The sequence below is a fragment of the Fusarium sambucinum genome, chromosome IV (genome assembly GCF_050947815.1).
Source record: "Fusarium sambucinum isolate potato_lamoka chromosome IV, whole genome shotgun sequence".
Taxonomy (NCBI): Eukaryota; Fungi; Ascomycota; class Sordariomycetes; order Hypocreales; family Nectriaceae; genus Fusarium; species Fusarium sambucinum.
This window is the reverse complement of record NC_139291.1, coordinates 7,848,860-7,861,133: the sequence shown is the minus strand read 5'-3', so window position 1 is coordinate 7,861,133 and position 12,274 is coordinate 7,848,860. Positions and strand designations below refer to the sequence as shown.

General features: G+C 47.0%; 5 protein-coding genes across 5 annotated transcripts; 4 read left to right on the top strand and 1 right to left on the bottom strand.

The window, feature by feature from the left end:
• Positions 1-1,180: 1,180 nt before the first annotated feature.
• On the bottom strand, positions 1,181-1,818 carry FSST1_002541 (uncharacterized protein; the record flags this gene model as incomplete). The annotated part of the gene is made up of 3 exons (XM_083228543.1): positions 1,181-1,328; positions 1,380-1,692; positions 1,800-1,818. The coding sequence occupies 3 exons, from the start codon at positions 1,816-1,818 to the stop codon at positions 1,181-1,183; spliced, it is 480 nt and encodes a 159-aa protein (XP_083092723.1).
• Positions 1,819-4,117: 2,299 nt separating this feature from the next.
• Positions 4,118-4,360, top strand: FSST1_002540 (uncharacterized protein; the record flags this gene model as incomplete). Its single annotated transcript, XM_083228542.1, has 1 exon — positions 4,118-4,360. The coding sequence occupies one exon, from the start codon at positions 4,118-4,120 to the stop codon at positions 4,358-4,360; it is 243 nt and encodes an 80-aa protein (XP_083092722.1).
• A 449-nt stretch (positions 4,361-4,809) lies between these two features.
• On the top strand, positions 4,810-5,739 carry FSST1_002539 (fido domain-containing protein; the record flags this gene model as incomplete). The annotated part of the gene is made up of 1 exon (XM_083228541.1): positions 4,810-5,739. One exon carries the CDS (start codon positions 4,810-4,812, stop codon positions 5,737-5,739), a length of 930 nt encoding a protein of 309 aa, XP_083092721.1.
• A 428-nt stretch (positions 5,740-6,167) lies between these two features.
• On the top strand, positions 6,168-7,673 carry FSST1_002538 (FAD-binding oxidoreductase; the record flags this gene model as incomplete). The annotated part of the gene is made up of 3 exons (XM_083228540.1): positions 6,168-6,415; positions 6,459-6,666; positions 6,711-7,673. The coding sequence occupies 3 exons, from the start codon at positions 6,168-6,170 to the stop codon at positions 7,671-7,673; spliced, it is 1,419 nt and encodes a 472-aa protein (XP_083092720.1).
• Positions 7,674-8,635: 962 nt separating this feature from the next.
• Positions 8,636-10,721, top strand: FSST1_002537 (thiamine pyrophosphate enzyme, N-terminal TPP binding domain-containing protein; the record flags this gene model as incomplete). Its single annotated transcript, XM_083228538.1, has 3 exons — positions 8,636-9,034; positions 9,081-10,413; positions 10,462-10,721. The coding sequence occupies 3 exons, from the start codon at positions 8,636-8,638 to the stop codon at positions 10,719-10,721; spliced, it is 1,992 nt and encodes a 663-aa protein (XP_083092719.1).
• Positions 10,722-12,274: the final 1,553 nt, after the last annotated feature.

The window sequence follows — 12,274 nt, the reverse complement described above, 5'->3', positions numbered from 1 at the left end:
TTTGTAATTATTAATGTGGAATCTCGAATTCGATGACGGCTACATTCGATACTGACAGGGGATAAATCTCAAAAAGCCGGGGTAGTTGATCGTCAACAATCGACAACATTCCCATCTTGCCGGGTCGATTTTTAACAAATCCGTGCCTGCAAACTTTATGGCGTTTTTCAGTAAATTAAAGTTCAATATAGCTTTTACGTTATTATCGTATAATATCCGATAGTGTGTCTTAATGTTCATGACTTGTTACGTGGGGCAATCGTCAAAGCAGCGTCATTACGTCATTGGTATAACATCATCCCCTGGTTCATTCGGCGTCACTGTCAAAGTTTCAATGAAGAAACTGCCGATTCTGTATCCGATTCTCATGAGATGTAACCACTACCGATACAACTCAAACCCACAGAGTAGACAAAATGGGAATCAGAGTTATGTATGTGGAATGGCGAGTCATGCTCGAAATGGCCAAGCCTAAGCCCGACCAGGCAACGATCATACATCCAACTATCTCATTCGTATCGGAGTTGAACATACAGGTGTTTCAAGAACTACCCTTGTTTTAACACGGTCAGTAAGTCCATCCATACCCAGATCCATAAGAGATGTTATCACTTATCAAGATTAATCTCATAGGCCTTAAGTTTTGGGTAATCTGGTGGCCGACAGTACTAGGTGCAAGAGATAAAGACACTGACATCTCCATTTAAACTGCCATAAATGATGAATGTTTTGTCCTTTATGATGACGAATACTGAAGTTCCCGGTGTTTTTCTACCATTCCCCTGTCTTTCCAACCTCTTCAACACAAGTGTTTACACCGTAATCAAGTGCGGTGTCTTCAAACGTCGTAGCGTCTAATGCATCTAACAGTGCCCGAAGAACCACCACCAACTTTGTTCTTTTATCTAGTAAATAGAGACTGCTGGGTAAAGGGAAATATGGCCCCTGACTTCTAGAAACAAATGACCTATATTTACAGTCTAAATAGCACAGCCGACTTAGTACTGCGGAAACTAGAGTGCTTAACATCACTTGTGATCACAAAAGGAAGATGGCAGCCATGGTTACGTATTCATGCCTTTTAAATGGTGAGCAAGGGTAACGACTAAGTATGCCCGATTATTCTCAAGTTTTGTTCTCAATCCACGTCAAGTTATCTACCCCCGATAATGCACCCAACTCAGGAATCCTTCTTGGTGTACTTGAAGGTTCCTGGGAGACACTCATCTTCCTGGTAGACAACATGAGGAAGCTTCTCCCCCTTGATGAACTTCTCCCAGGTTGCTTTCTCGAGGTCCTTCAGCTGCTCCTTTGTCCAGCCGTTGTCCCTGGTTGTATTCATGTCAGTAATAATACTTTGGTGAGATCCTGTGACTTACAGTTTTTTCTGGATCTCTTGCTCAGCCCACGACTGTGCAACCTTTTGTCCTTGCTGGAGCAGACGCCCAATCTCCGCCTTTTCGGCGTCGGACATTCGATCAGCGCCTTTGTCGGTCCAAAGACGAAACGCCTCAAACCTATGCTGATGCATTTGTGCGCTCGGGGTAAGCATCATTATCATTCGCATCCCGGCCTGGTGGAAAGGTCCGATATGCGTTTCGCGAAGAAGTTCAGCGGCCACAGCTCTGGCTTCATCCCGCTTGTTCTCCTCGAAAAGAGTCCATGCTCGCTTGAAACGGTCGTCAAAGGAAGCTACAGAGTGTTAGCATAGGTAACTTGTGAAGTGACCGACTGTCAACGGTCGGTCGCAGTGCTTCAGTCTCTAGTGGTTCTTCGGGTCGGATGGTATAGTAGCTTACCGGTCTGGGAGTTGCTCATGATTGCGTTAAGTGGTTGTGTGTATGTGTGTGTTGTGGATGATTGAGTCGTTGTGTGATGATGAGGGAAGAATGTGAAGGAAGAAGGTGAAGGAAGAAAAGTTGAAGAAGAAGAGTGAATCACGGGTGACAGGAGACCTAATATATCAAGGCCGCACACAAACGACCTGAAAGCCTATAGCCTGAGAATTTAGGCAGAGGTTGACGAGAATTGATTGTCAAATGGAGAGGTGCATACTGAAAACTCATAAAACGCGAAGTGCCTCTCTGCTGCGGATAAGTGCTTGGTCAAGCACGAGCGAACAAAAGATTGTTGGACCGCGGAAGCTGCCCTTGTCGAATCAGTTTTCCAACATTTACCAATCCTAGCTTGAATTAGCTATTGTCTAAAAGTCCAGAACATCCTACGGTCAGAAGGATAATATCCTCTAGAATATGTTTATATTCACTTATGATGTATGCTTTGCTATGACCTCGATTTGGCATCAAGCATCTAATGCTGCCTCGAGGTTGCCTCTTTAGTTCGCCAACGAAATTCTTAAGCGGCAGAGTTTGTTTAGCAATTCCTCGTACGGCGAGGGGCAGGAATATTGTCTTTGTCCGGCGGGAACAGGCAGGTGCACGTATGCATTGTTGTCGGCCACGGGCGTTTACGACACTGCTGTTGGCCGCTACCTGCTGTCTTCCAACAACCATGCACTGTTTGACACCGGCAGCTTTCCGACTTCTTCTGTTTTCCGTCTTCCGCCTCCGTGACTTGCCAACTCACGTCGTAACATCTAAAAACAAGTGAGCTGGCAATCGGTGTGCTGATCAATGGAAACTGACCACGGGTAAAAGACAGAATCAGAGGTCAAACTGGCATTCACGGAGCTAGATAGAGGGTTGGGCACAAATCCAGACAAATTCATGATTCTGAAACGAAAAGCTGATTTGCAAAGTCTGCATGTATACGGGATGGCCATCCTAGCCTCGTCTCCTTGACGAGCGTTTGGGCGGATCCGGGCTAAACATTCGCATTGAGCCATGCACGGAGAACTTCTTGGATGCTCTGATGAGTCAGTGCACGTATCAGGATCTAAATAAAATGATTACGGATGTTGATATGCCAGGAAAAGGCGGATGGCAGCACATTGGAACCTCAAGTCATTTGTGACTACCGGAACAGCAATGTTGAAAGATCGCGCTGTTATAACAGCAGAGTTTTGGCGTGGAGATAGTCGAAATGGCTGCAGGATTAATAGACCGAAGGCGGAGTGTGAGGATCTCATACGGAAAGGCTAAAGGGGGCCTGGAAGGTGACGGCGCTTCTCACGATTATCGATCTTCCTGTTTAAGCGCCGAAACTACTGTTAGTATTACACGCTAATAACAGTAACTGCACTTGTTCTCTACGCAGTTTACTACCTCAGCTTCAAGCCTGATGAGGGTGCGTGGCGTACAACACTTTCCAACACCACAACGAAAGAGGCCTTGTCGTGCGCGTACCTTGCTGTTGGAAATGTGCCGTATTTGATCAGGATAGTCGTGAGTGTAAGATTGAACTATCTACCAACAGTGATATATGCCTTCGTAAGAGTCCCGTGAGCTTGGAGAGCAAAAGCCTTATTTACGGTACTGGAAGAGACGCGTAGAAAATTCAGATATTGGAGGAGGTTACTAAACGTGTCAAACACCTCTGTATCGCCGCGTTGGTCATTTTGAGAGTCTTCTGCTGAATTGCTAGCTCTCAATGGACCTAGCCAATGCCATTTCAAGCGACGGGCACAACCCTCGCTGTAGACGACTTACAGTGACAGCATACATCTGAGACCATGGTCCCTAACGGTGCAGCACTTAATACAAAGCCAATCAAACTCAAGTTCAAGTGGCGCCTCTTCTAATTTCTTTCTTTCTCTGTTGCATCTTCATTTTTAACTTGTCTTAATCAAGTGAGATCAAGTAGAAGTTTACAACCAACATAGGATACCCGTCTAGACCAAGTCACAAGAGAAAGCGCATCGGCGATCTCATTGGCTCCAATCCCCATTCTTCTACCCCTGAGCCTCGTCAAGCGTACCAAGATGCTGCAAGACTTCCAAAAGTCTATCCGACAAGATTGGCTAGCCATACAAGCATAGAAAGCTTATCTCGTGGGTACTAGACCATCACTCACCGAGAGGAGGGGTCCCTGTGAGAATCCCAATGGGGAACTCGGAAGGGATGGCCAGGCCACATGGCACTTGGTAGCGATGACGGGATGTAGATGTAATAGGGGATCCATCGTGTGTGTTTGTGTGTTTGTTAGAGCGTAATAGATCATGGGCAGATGCCCTGACTATTTACCAGGAGATTTTGGGGCTGACCTGGATAACGACAACTATTCCTCTGATGCCAGTAAACAAGAGCATCAAGAGCAAGTCGCTCTTACCATCCTGGAGCAGCTGGAAGACAATGACCATTACGGTGATATAGCAGCTGTCTATACAGATTTACCAGATCTCGAAGCAGAATTCAGTATTCCTGTCCTCCCAGCATCTCTCCCAGAAACGGCGATGAAGTGACCTGAAGGAATAAAAGCCGGGGGACATCCGTCGAGGGAACTATTATCCCTCTAACTGGTGGATGATGTTCGTACTCTTCTTATGAGCCAGGTGCAACTTCATCAATGCCACAAGTTCCGAGAGGTCTGCCTTCTTGGGTGGCATCTTGGGTTACCAACCTACCATAATTTTAGACAAGAGTCGCAGTGCTTTGATCTTTCTCATATCGTCTGCAACATGATTATTTGTAGTTTAGGGACACGTAGACAAAACTTAGTCCAGGTTTATGAAGTTTTGTCAACATTTGCAAAACTTAGTCCATATTTACTTTAACATAAACACTAAATCTGACTCATTGCCTCCGTCCATAGTATAAATAAAGCACATCATCTCCTATCCACTCTTCTCTGGCCTAAACACTACACATCACTGACACCTAACTCAACATCTTGTCAAACCACAAAACCAAAATGGACTCCGACTGCGACACGAGAAGCTGGCCTCCAGTACGAGTAGATATCTCCTCGGATAATAGCTACCGTACCTACAAAGACGACCAGAACCCAGAGCTCCTATTCGACAAGGCCACGGGACACCTCGACCACATAACAGCGAACCACAGGGCGTACTACAGGGCTCCGAATTACAAAGAGAACATTGTAAAACGGGTCAATGATTCGCTGATTCACGCCATATACGGGAGTAATATGATAGAGCGGGCCGGACTATGCTGGGCAGACACATTTAATCACTGCAACGAAGTTCTTGGAGGGGTGGACCCCGAGGTGAACAGTGATTCAGACAACATCCAAGGCCTGCGTGAAGTCGTGAATCACATGCGAGCTTATCATCATATCCTTGGCCGATTTGTTTTCGAAGGAGAAGACATGTCGGAATCTCTTATCAAGGACACGCACGCGATCCTCTGTAAAGGTATTCCTATCAACGACCCCGAATATCCAGAGGTGCCGTACGAGGGGTATGCTGGCAAATATCGCACAGTTCATGTTGGGGCGGGCGGCACCATGTTTGTCACACCCAAGTTCGTTCCAGCCAAGATGACCGAAATGTGCGCCGAGCTCAAGAAGGAACTCGATGAAGGGAGTCAAGTCTTGGACCCGTTTTCAGTTGCTTCAAAATACTCGCTGAGATTCGTCGAGATACATCCTTTTCTGGACGGCAACGGGCGCATGTGCCGGATGATTCTCAACGCCATTCTATTTCGATATCTTGGAGTCGTTGTCGCAATTGGGGAGTCTTTGGAAGATCGGGTTGAGTACTTGAACATCAAGAAACGCGCTTCGAGGGATATGGAAGGGCATGGGGAATATGCCACTTTTGTACTAGACAAGGGAGTGATAGCTCTCAAGAATTTGCAATCAAGTTTTCAGTGGTATTAGTACAAATACACGATATTATCTCTGTGAGAGGCAGTTACTCCAGGTACTAAGTTAAGGTAGCTGACTCCTAAAGTTGTTGGGAACCGGTAATAAATTAGGATATTTACCTATGCAAGGCAGCATGACTAAATTACCTAAGAGAAAATAAAAGGCATAAGGCTGATCTAAAGTGTCATAAAGTGAGCTAAACAAGAGCTCAGCTGGGACCTTCCTTTGAGCAGCCGCGTGCCGGCTGGCGGCTCAGGTCACACGAGCATTTATTGTTTGCTTCCCAACGAGGGAGCAGCAATTTTGACTGCGGTGTCGGAAAGAATTGTCTCCTTCAGCATCTACTATATCTCCCTACTTGTGGTGATGTAAAGCCTGCTTTCTTCTATCATCATTCATCATCATCACCAAGCATATTATTCTATGCATCACCTCCCAATATGGGTAACGGAAACAGCACCCCCTTCCAAGACTGTCTCAACAGCATCTGCACCAACGGTAGCGCTTGTGTCAGGTACCCAAGCGATCCACGCTTTATTTGGTGGTCGAAGCCGTTCAATGTCGAATTTCCAGTCGTCCCAGCCGCTATCATACAACCTGACACTGTGATCCAAGTCGCCGAAACTGTCAAGTGCGCCAACAAGTATGGATACAAAGTACAGGCAAAGTCTGGAGGTCACTCCTATGGGTATGGATCTTGAGTGGCGAGAAAAGCAAAGCTAATCGTGTAGAAATTACGGCTTGGGGGGTGTAGATGGAGCTGTTTCTATCGACATGGTCAAGTTTAAAGATTTCAGCATGAATAACAAGACGTGGTATGCTACGTTTGGCTCAGGCATGAACTTAGGTGAACTGGATGAGCATCTGCACGCAAACGGGAGACGAGCCATCGCCCATGGAACATGTCCAGGAGTAGGCACTGGAGGGCATTTGACAGTGGTATGTCTATTGTATTCTCATCTGCGTTTCTAACAAATCGACAGGGCGGTCTAGGACCAATATCTCGCCAGTGGGGAAGCGCGCTCGACCATCTCCTCGAAATCGAAGTGGTAACCGCGGACGGTTCTATTCAGAGAGCGAGCTACACCAAGAATTCGGGTCTGTTCTGGGCTATGCGCGGCGCGGGCGCAAGCTTTGGTATTGTAACCAAATTCATGGTCAGAACCCACCCAGAACCTGGAAGAGTCGTCCAATACAGCTACAACATTGCACTCGCCTCGCATGCGGAAACGGCCGAGCTGTACAGAGAGTGGCAGGCATTGGTGGGAGATCCAAACCTGGACCGTCGATTTGCGAGTCTCTTCGTTGTTCAACCTCTTGGAGCACTTATCACCGGAACATTCTTTGGCACAAAGACTCAATACCTGGCTACCGGCATTCCTGCTCGACTTCCTGGAGCCGGCAAAGGCGCTGTATGGCTTACGGACTGGGCGGGCCTTTTACTTCACGATGCAGAGACAACTGGATGTGCTTTGGCCAGTATACCTACAGCCTTTTACGCCAAATCGCTGTCGCTCAGTGAGCAGGATTTACTGAATGATACGGCAATCACTGACCTCTTCAAATACTTGGAAGATAACCGCAGCGGGTTGTCACCTGTTACAATCATCTTCAACACTGAGGGCGGCGCAATGATGGAAACACCTGTCAGTGCGACGGCATACCCACACCGAAACAGTATTATCATGTATCAATCCTACGGCATCGGAGTGGGGAAAGTCTCGGCAGCGACACGGAATCTCTTGGACGGAGTTCATGAGCGGATCCAGCGGTCGGCTCCGGGCGCCCTCTCCACTTACGCCGGTTACATCGATGCATGGGCGGACCGAAAGGCGGCTCAAAAGCTCTACTGGGCGGACAATCTACCACGATTACGGGAGTTGAAAAAGGTGTGGGACCCAACCGAAGTGTTCAGCAATCCTCAGAGCGTTGAGCCGGCCGATTGAAGCGGAATTGGTGTAATTGAAGGACTGTCACGAGATGACATGGTGGACGAATGAGGAATGAGATTGTCAAACCACGGCTCCGATGGATGCCGATAGAGGCCGGCGTTGAACAGATTGAAGTATACATTATTCATTGTTTGCTATTTTCTTCACCGATATCTTGTATTGTCACGAGTTGTCTGTTATCACGTAACATCATGAACTGTGACCCGCTTCAGCTTTCTAGTGCCATGATTTCCCCGCGTAAAGCTTCTGGCGTCAACTAAGTTAGTGGAGTATTCAAAATCCGGGGTAACGACACGGACAGACATTAACAAAATAGTTGACAACTCTCTAGCAAAGACGAGAGTGGTCAAACATCCAAGTAAAATACATAGTCACGTCTTGTCCTCGGCCTCAAATCCTCCAACCCCTGTAAATTTGTCTCCAATGTCTTACATCTCATCAATAACAAAAACCTTGTCAAAAACGCCCTATGTCCACACTTTGACCTTAGTCTCCCCTCCCAACCCCGCACTATCTTGTCACCGTAACTCAGACCAAGTGCTTGTAACACTCGCCGCGTGATAAGAACGGCCAGACACGGCTTGTCAAGACACAAAAAAGGACCCGCTTGACACAACAAAGGGCGTTTTAGATGGAGTTCGTGAACAAAGTCAACGATGGTTCATTGGAAAAAGGGGCCGTTTTTGCGGGGGAGGGGCGGGCAACAAAACCCGGGCCTGGAAGCTTGTTCTTGTTTCGGTTTCTTCATATTCATCTACATTGATCAATATACACCATCTGTAAACATATTGAGTGCTGATTGGCTTGGGTTTATACGTTTATGAAAGGTAGGACGGTTGATGTTTCTTTTGCATGATATCACTTACCCCCTGATCTCATACCTGACACTGCCCATTGACTGCTCATTTCTATCCTTCAGATTCATATGTTAACATAAAAACAGATACAATCTCAAAATGACACTACTACAACGCTCAAGATTGGCCGCAGGCCTCACAAGGTACCGTCCGGGACAACTTCAGTCCTCAGTACGAAGATACCAAAGTGTAGCTGCCGCCACGTTCATTTCTCAAAGAGATGGGCGAAACACATCATTATCTCTATCAGCAACACCCAAAGCCTCAGCAGCAATTCACAATGTCTCACCTACAGCAGTTATGGCTCGTCCATACTCTACCGCAAGTGAAGACATGTACACAGCATCTTTTGCCTTTTTCGAGGCGATTTGGGATGCAGGTATAACACATTGCTTCGTCAACCTAGGAACAGATCATCCTAGTATCATCGAGGCTATGGTTAAAGGACAAAGAGAAAAGAAGGGAAAGTTTCCCAAGATTATCACATGTCCCAATGAGGTATGTATGAGACTTATCATTTTGTGAATTGAGCTGACGGATGTAGATGGTGGCCATGTCTATGGCTGATGGATATGCCAGATTAACAGGCAAGCCTCAGTGTGTCATTGTACACGTTGATGTGGGTACCCAAGGTCTCGGAGCAGCTGTCCACAACGCTTCTACAGGCCGAGCCCCAGTGTTGGTATTCGCTGGTCTATCACCATTCACACAAGAAGGCGAACACCGCGGAAGTCGTACAGAGTATATCCACTGGATTCAAGATGTACCGGACCAAAAACAAATCGTCTCTCAATATTGCCGATACACTGGAGAGATCAAGACAGGAGCCAACGTCAAGCAAATGGTTAACCGAGCTCTGCAATTCGCCACATCAGATCCCCAAGGACCCGTGTATCTATGCAGTGCACGAGAGATTCTTGAGGCTGATCTTAAGCCTTACTCACTTAAGCAAGAACACTGGGAACCAGTTGAGCTGGGTGGACTTCCATCAAGTGCTGTGGATAAGATCGCAGATGCGCTGGCTGGTGCTAAAGCCCCTCTATTGGTGACAGGATACAGTGGACGAAACCACAAGATTCCTGCTGCGCTTGTGGAGTTGGCGGACAAGGTCAAGGGATTAAGGGTTTTGGATACTGGTGGTTGCGATATGTGCTTCCCAGCAGACCATCCCGCTTGGATAGGTCTCAAGTTTGGCGTCGATGATGCTGTCACCACTGCGGATACGATCATTGTCTTGGACTGTGATGTCCCCTGGGTTCAAACCCGCTGCAAGCCTAGAGAGGATGCAAAGATCTTCCACATCGATGTTGATCCCCTGAAGCAGCAGATGCCCACTCACTACATTCAAGCTGACGCGCGCTACAAGGCTGATGCTTTGACATCAGTCGAGCAAATCACACGAGCTCTGGATAAGAAGGAATTCGCCAGCAAGCTCCAGACCAACGCCGCTGAGGTAGAGAAGGAACGTGCGGATATCCACAAGAACAAACTGGCCACCATCGCCAAGGGCGCCGAGCCTCTTGCAGACGGCAGTTTCGGTACGGGACATCTCACCAAGAAGCTCAAGGACCTCTGCCCTGAAGATACAATCTGGGCTATTGAAGCCGTTACCAACACTGGATTCGTGCATGATAATGTGCAACCCACGCTTCCTGGATCATGGATCAACTGCGGTGGTGGCGGTCTTGGTTGGTCTGGTGGTGGTGCGCTTGGTATCAAGTTGGCGACAGATGCTGAGAACGGCGGTACAAACAAGGGTAAATTTGTGGTGCAGATTGTTGGAGATGGAACATATCTCTTTACCGTACCTGGAAGCGTGTACTGGATTTCAAGACGGTACAAGATTCCCGTACTGACTATTGTGCTCAACAACAAGGGTAAGTTACCTACCTTACAGATGTGAATTCATGGCTAACAAGTGACAGGTTGGAACGCTCCTCGAAGGTCTCTATTGCTGGTTCATCCTGATGGTCTTGGATCAAAGGCCACAAATGAAGAGATCAACATCTCTTTCGATCCTGTACCTGATTATGCGGGTATCGCCAAGGCTGCTGCAGGTGGAGATATCCACGCTGCAAGGGTTGACAAGGCGTCTGAGTTGGAGAGCGTGTTGAAGGAAGCCATCGCCAAGGTTCAGGCTGGACAAACGGCAGTTGTAGACTGCAAGGTTGCACCGGACTGCTAAAGGAAGATGTAATGTGGAGGTTCTAGACCTTGAGGCTGAGTGCCATTGTTGTTTTTAGGCTGCATTGGGAGGGGCATAGTCAAATTAATCCATTCACGTATTTGTCAAGAGTATCTGTCTTTTTGGGCATTGGATGTTTCATGCAGAGCCCAATGTCTTGTGCTGGTTCCTGTAAATTGATCAGGCGACACATTAGTCCAGGACTATTGCAGATCATTAATGCTAAAAATTAAATACTCGGGCCTGGATTCCGATATTATCCAGGGTCTGAAACTAGTGACAGGCAGAATTGATAAGGCTAACCCAGCCGACAGTATTCCGCATTCGCATTAGTTGGTAAGTCATTTGCTTTTTATTGCCACTTACTCTCTAATTCATGGATAATAAATTGGCCTCAATTCCAATGAGAAAAGAGAAAAGGTGGCAAAGAAAAGTGAGCGCGTAATTGCATGATAGTTAATGGTGTTTTGTTCCTTTCATGCGGCCCAAGGTCAGCAGAGACAGGCGCGGAGTGCCCGCATTCAACGCCGCATTTTTGACGCCGGGAAAAAACATCAGACGACGCCTAGGACGCCTAAATAGAGGCTTGGCATGGAAGATCATCATCTCTTTGCGGCTCTTTCTTTTCTTTTTTATCATCTGTTCTAGATCCTATTGTACCTAACCTCAGTCAAGATCACGATACTTTGTCGGGAACTACCGTAAGATAACACCATCTTTTTTAACCAGCTTCTGAGTTTGGAAAACCTACTAAACTAGCTCCTGACACTTACTTAACATAAACAACCGAATTTAGTAAATAAAATATGGGAAATGCAACTCTGATCAGGGTGATCAACACTAAACTAACATCTCATCTTATAATTTCCCCCGCACCACGTGCTCGTGACAAAAAAATCCAAGCTCGGGAGGGGGGAAGGCGCAAGTGCATGGTTAGTTTGAAAGACGGCAGGTGCATGCGCATGCAGATTCCAACTTGCATGTGCGGGCAAGTGCTGCCTCTTTTTGTGATATTAGGCAGTCGCTGATAGTTGCCTCAACAGTAAATAACAAGCAAAGAGATGACATTGTTTATCGCATTCCATCTCGCCAAGATTTCTTAGTTCGCCTATTCCCGTCCTTTGATGCCGAACAATACCTACCGATTCATCTCGGACACCTCATCTCATTTCTCTTGTTTTGCCCCTCGGCACGCTAACGTAGTCGGTCCGGCTTATATTGTCCTCTTCTCCTCTCGACCGTTACGATACGATTTCCATACCTGACATCGATATACACGGACCCTGTTCTACTCGCATTTTACGGATTACCGGTAGACCTTCAAGGGTCCCAGGTCCAGATCAAAAAGGCCCACTTCCGCATTCTCGTCCCACTTGAACGTCGCAAGTTTGCGCTCGACTTAACGCCCAAACGAACAACAAAAACTAGGCCCAGCCCGTGATCAGAAAATTAAAAAATCCCTTGCTACATCTTTTTTTGAAAGATCATGAAAGGTGTCGACCCGGATATTGCCCAGCGCCTTGAACGATTGAGACGCGACAATACTTCTGTAT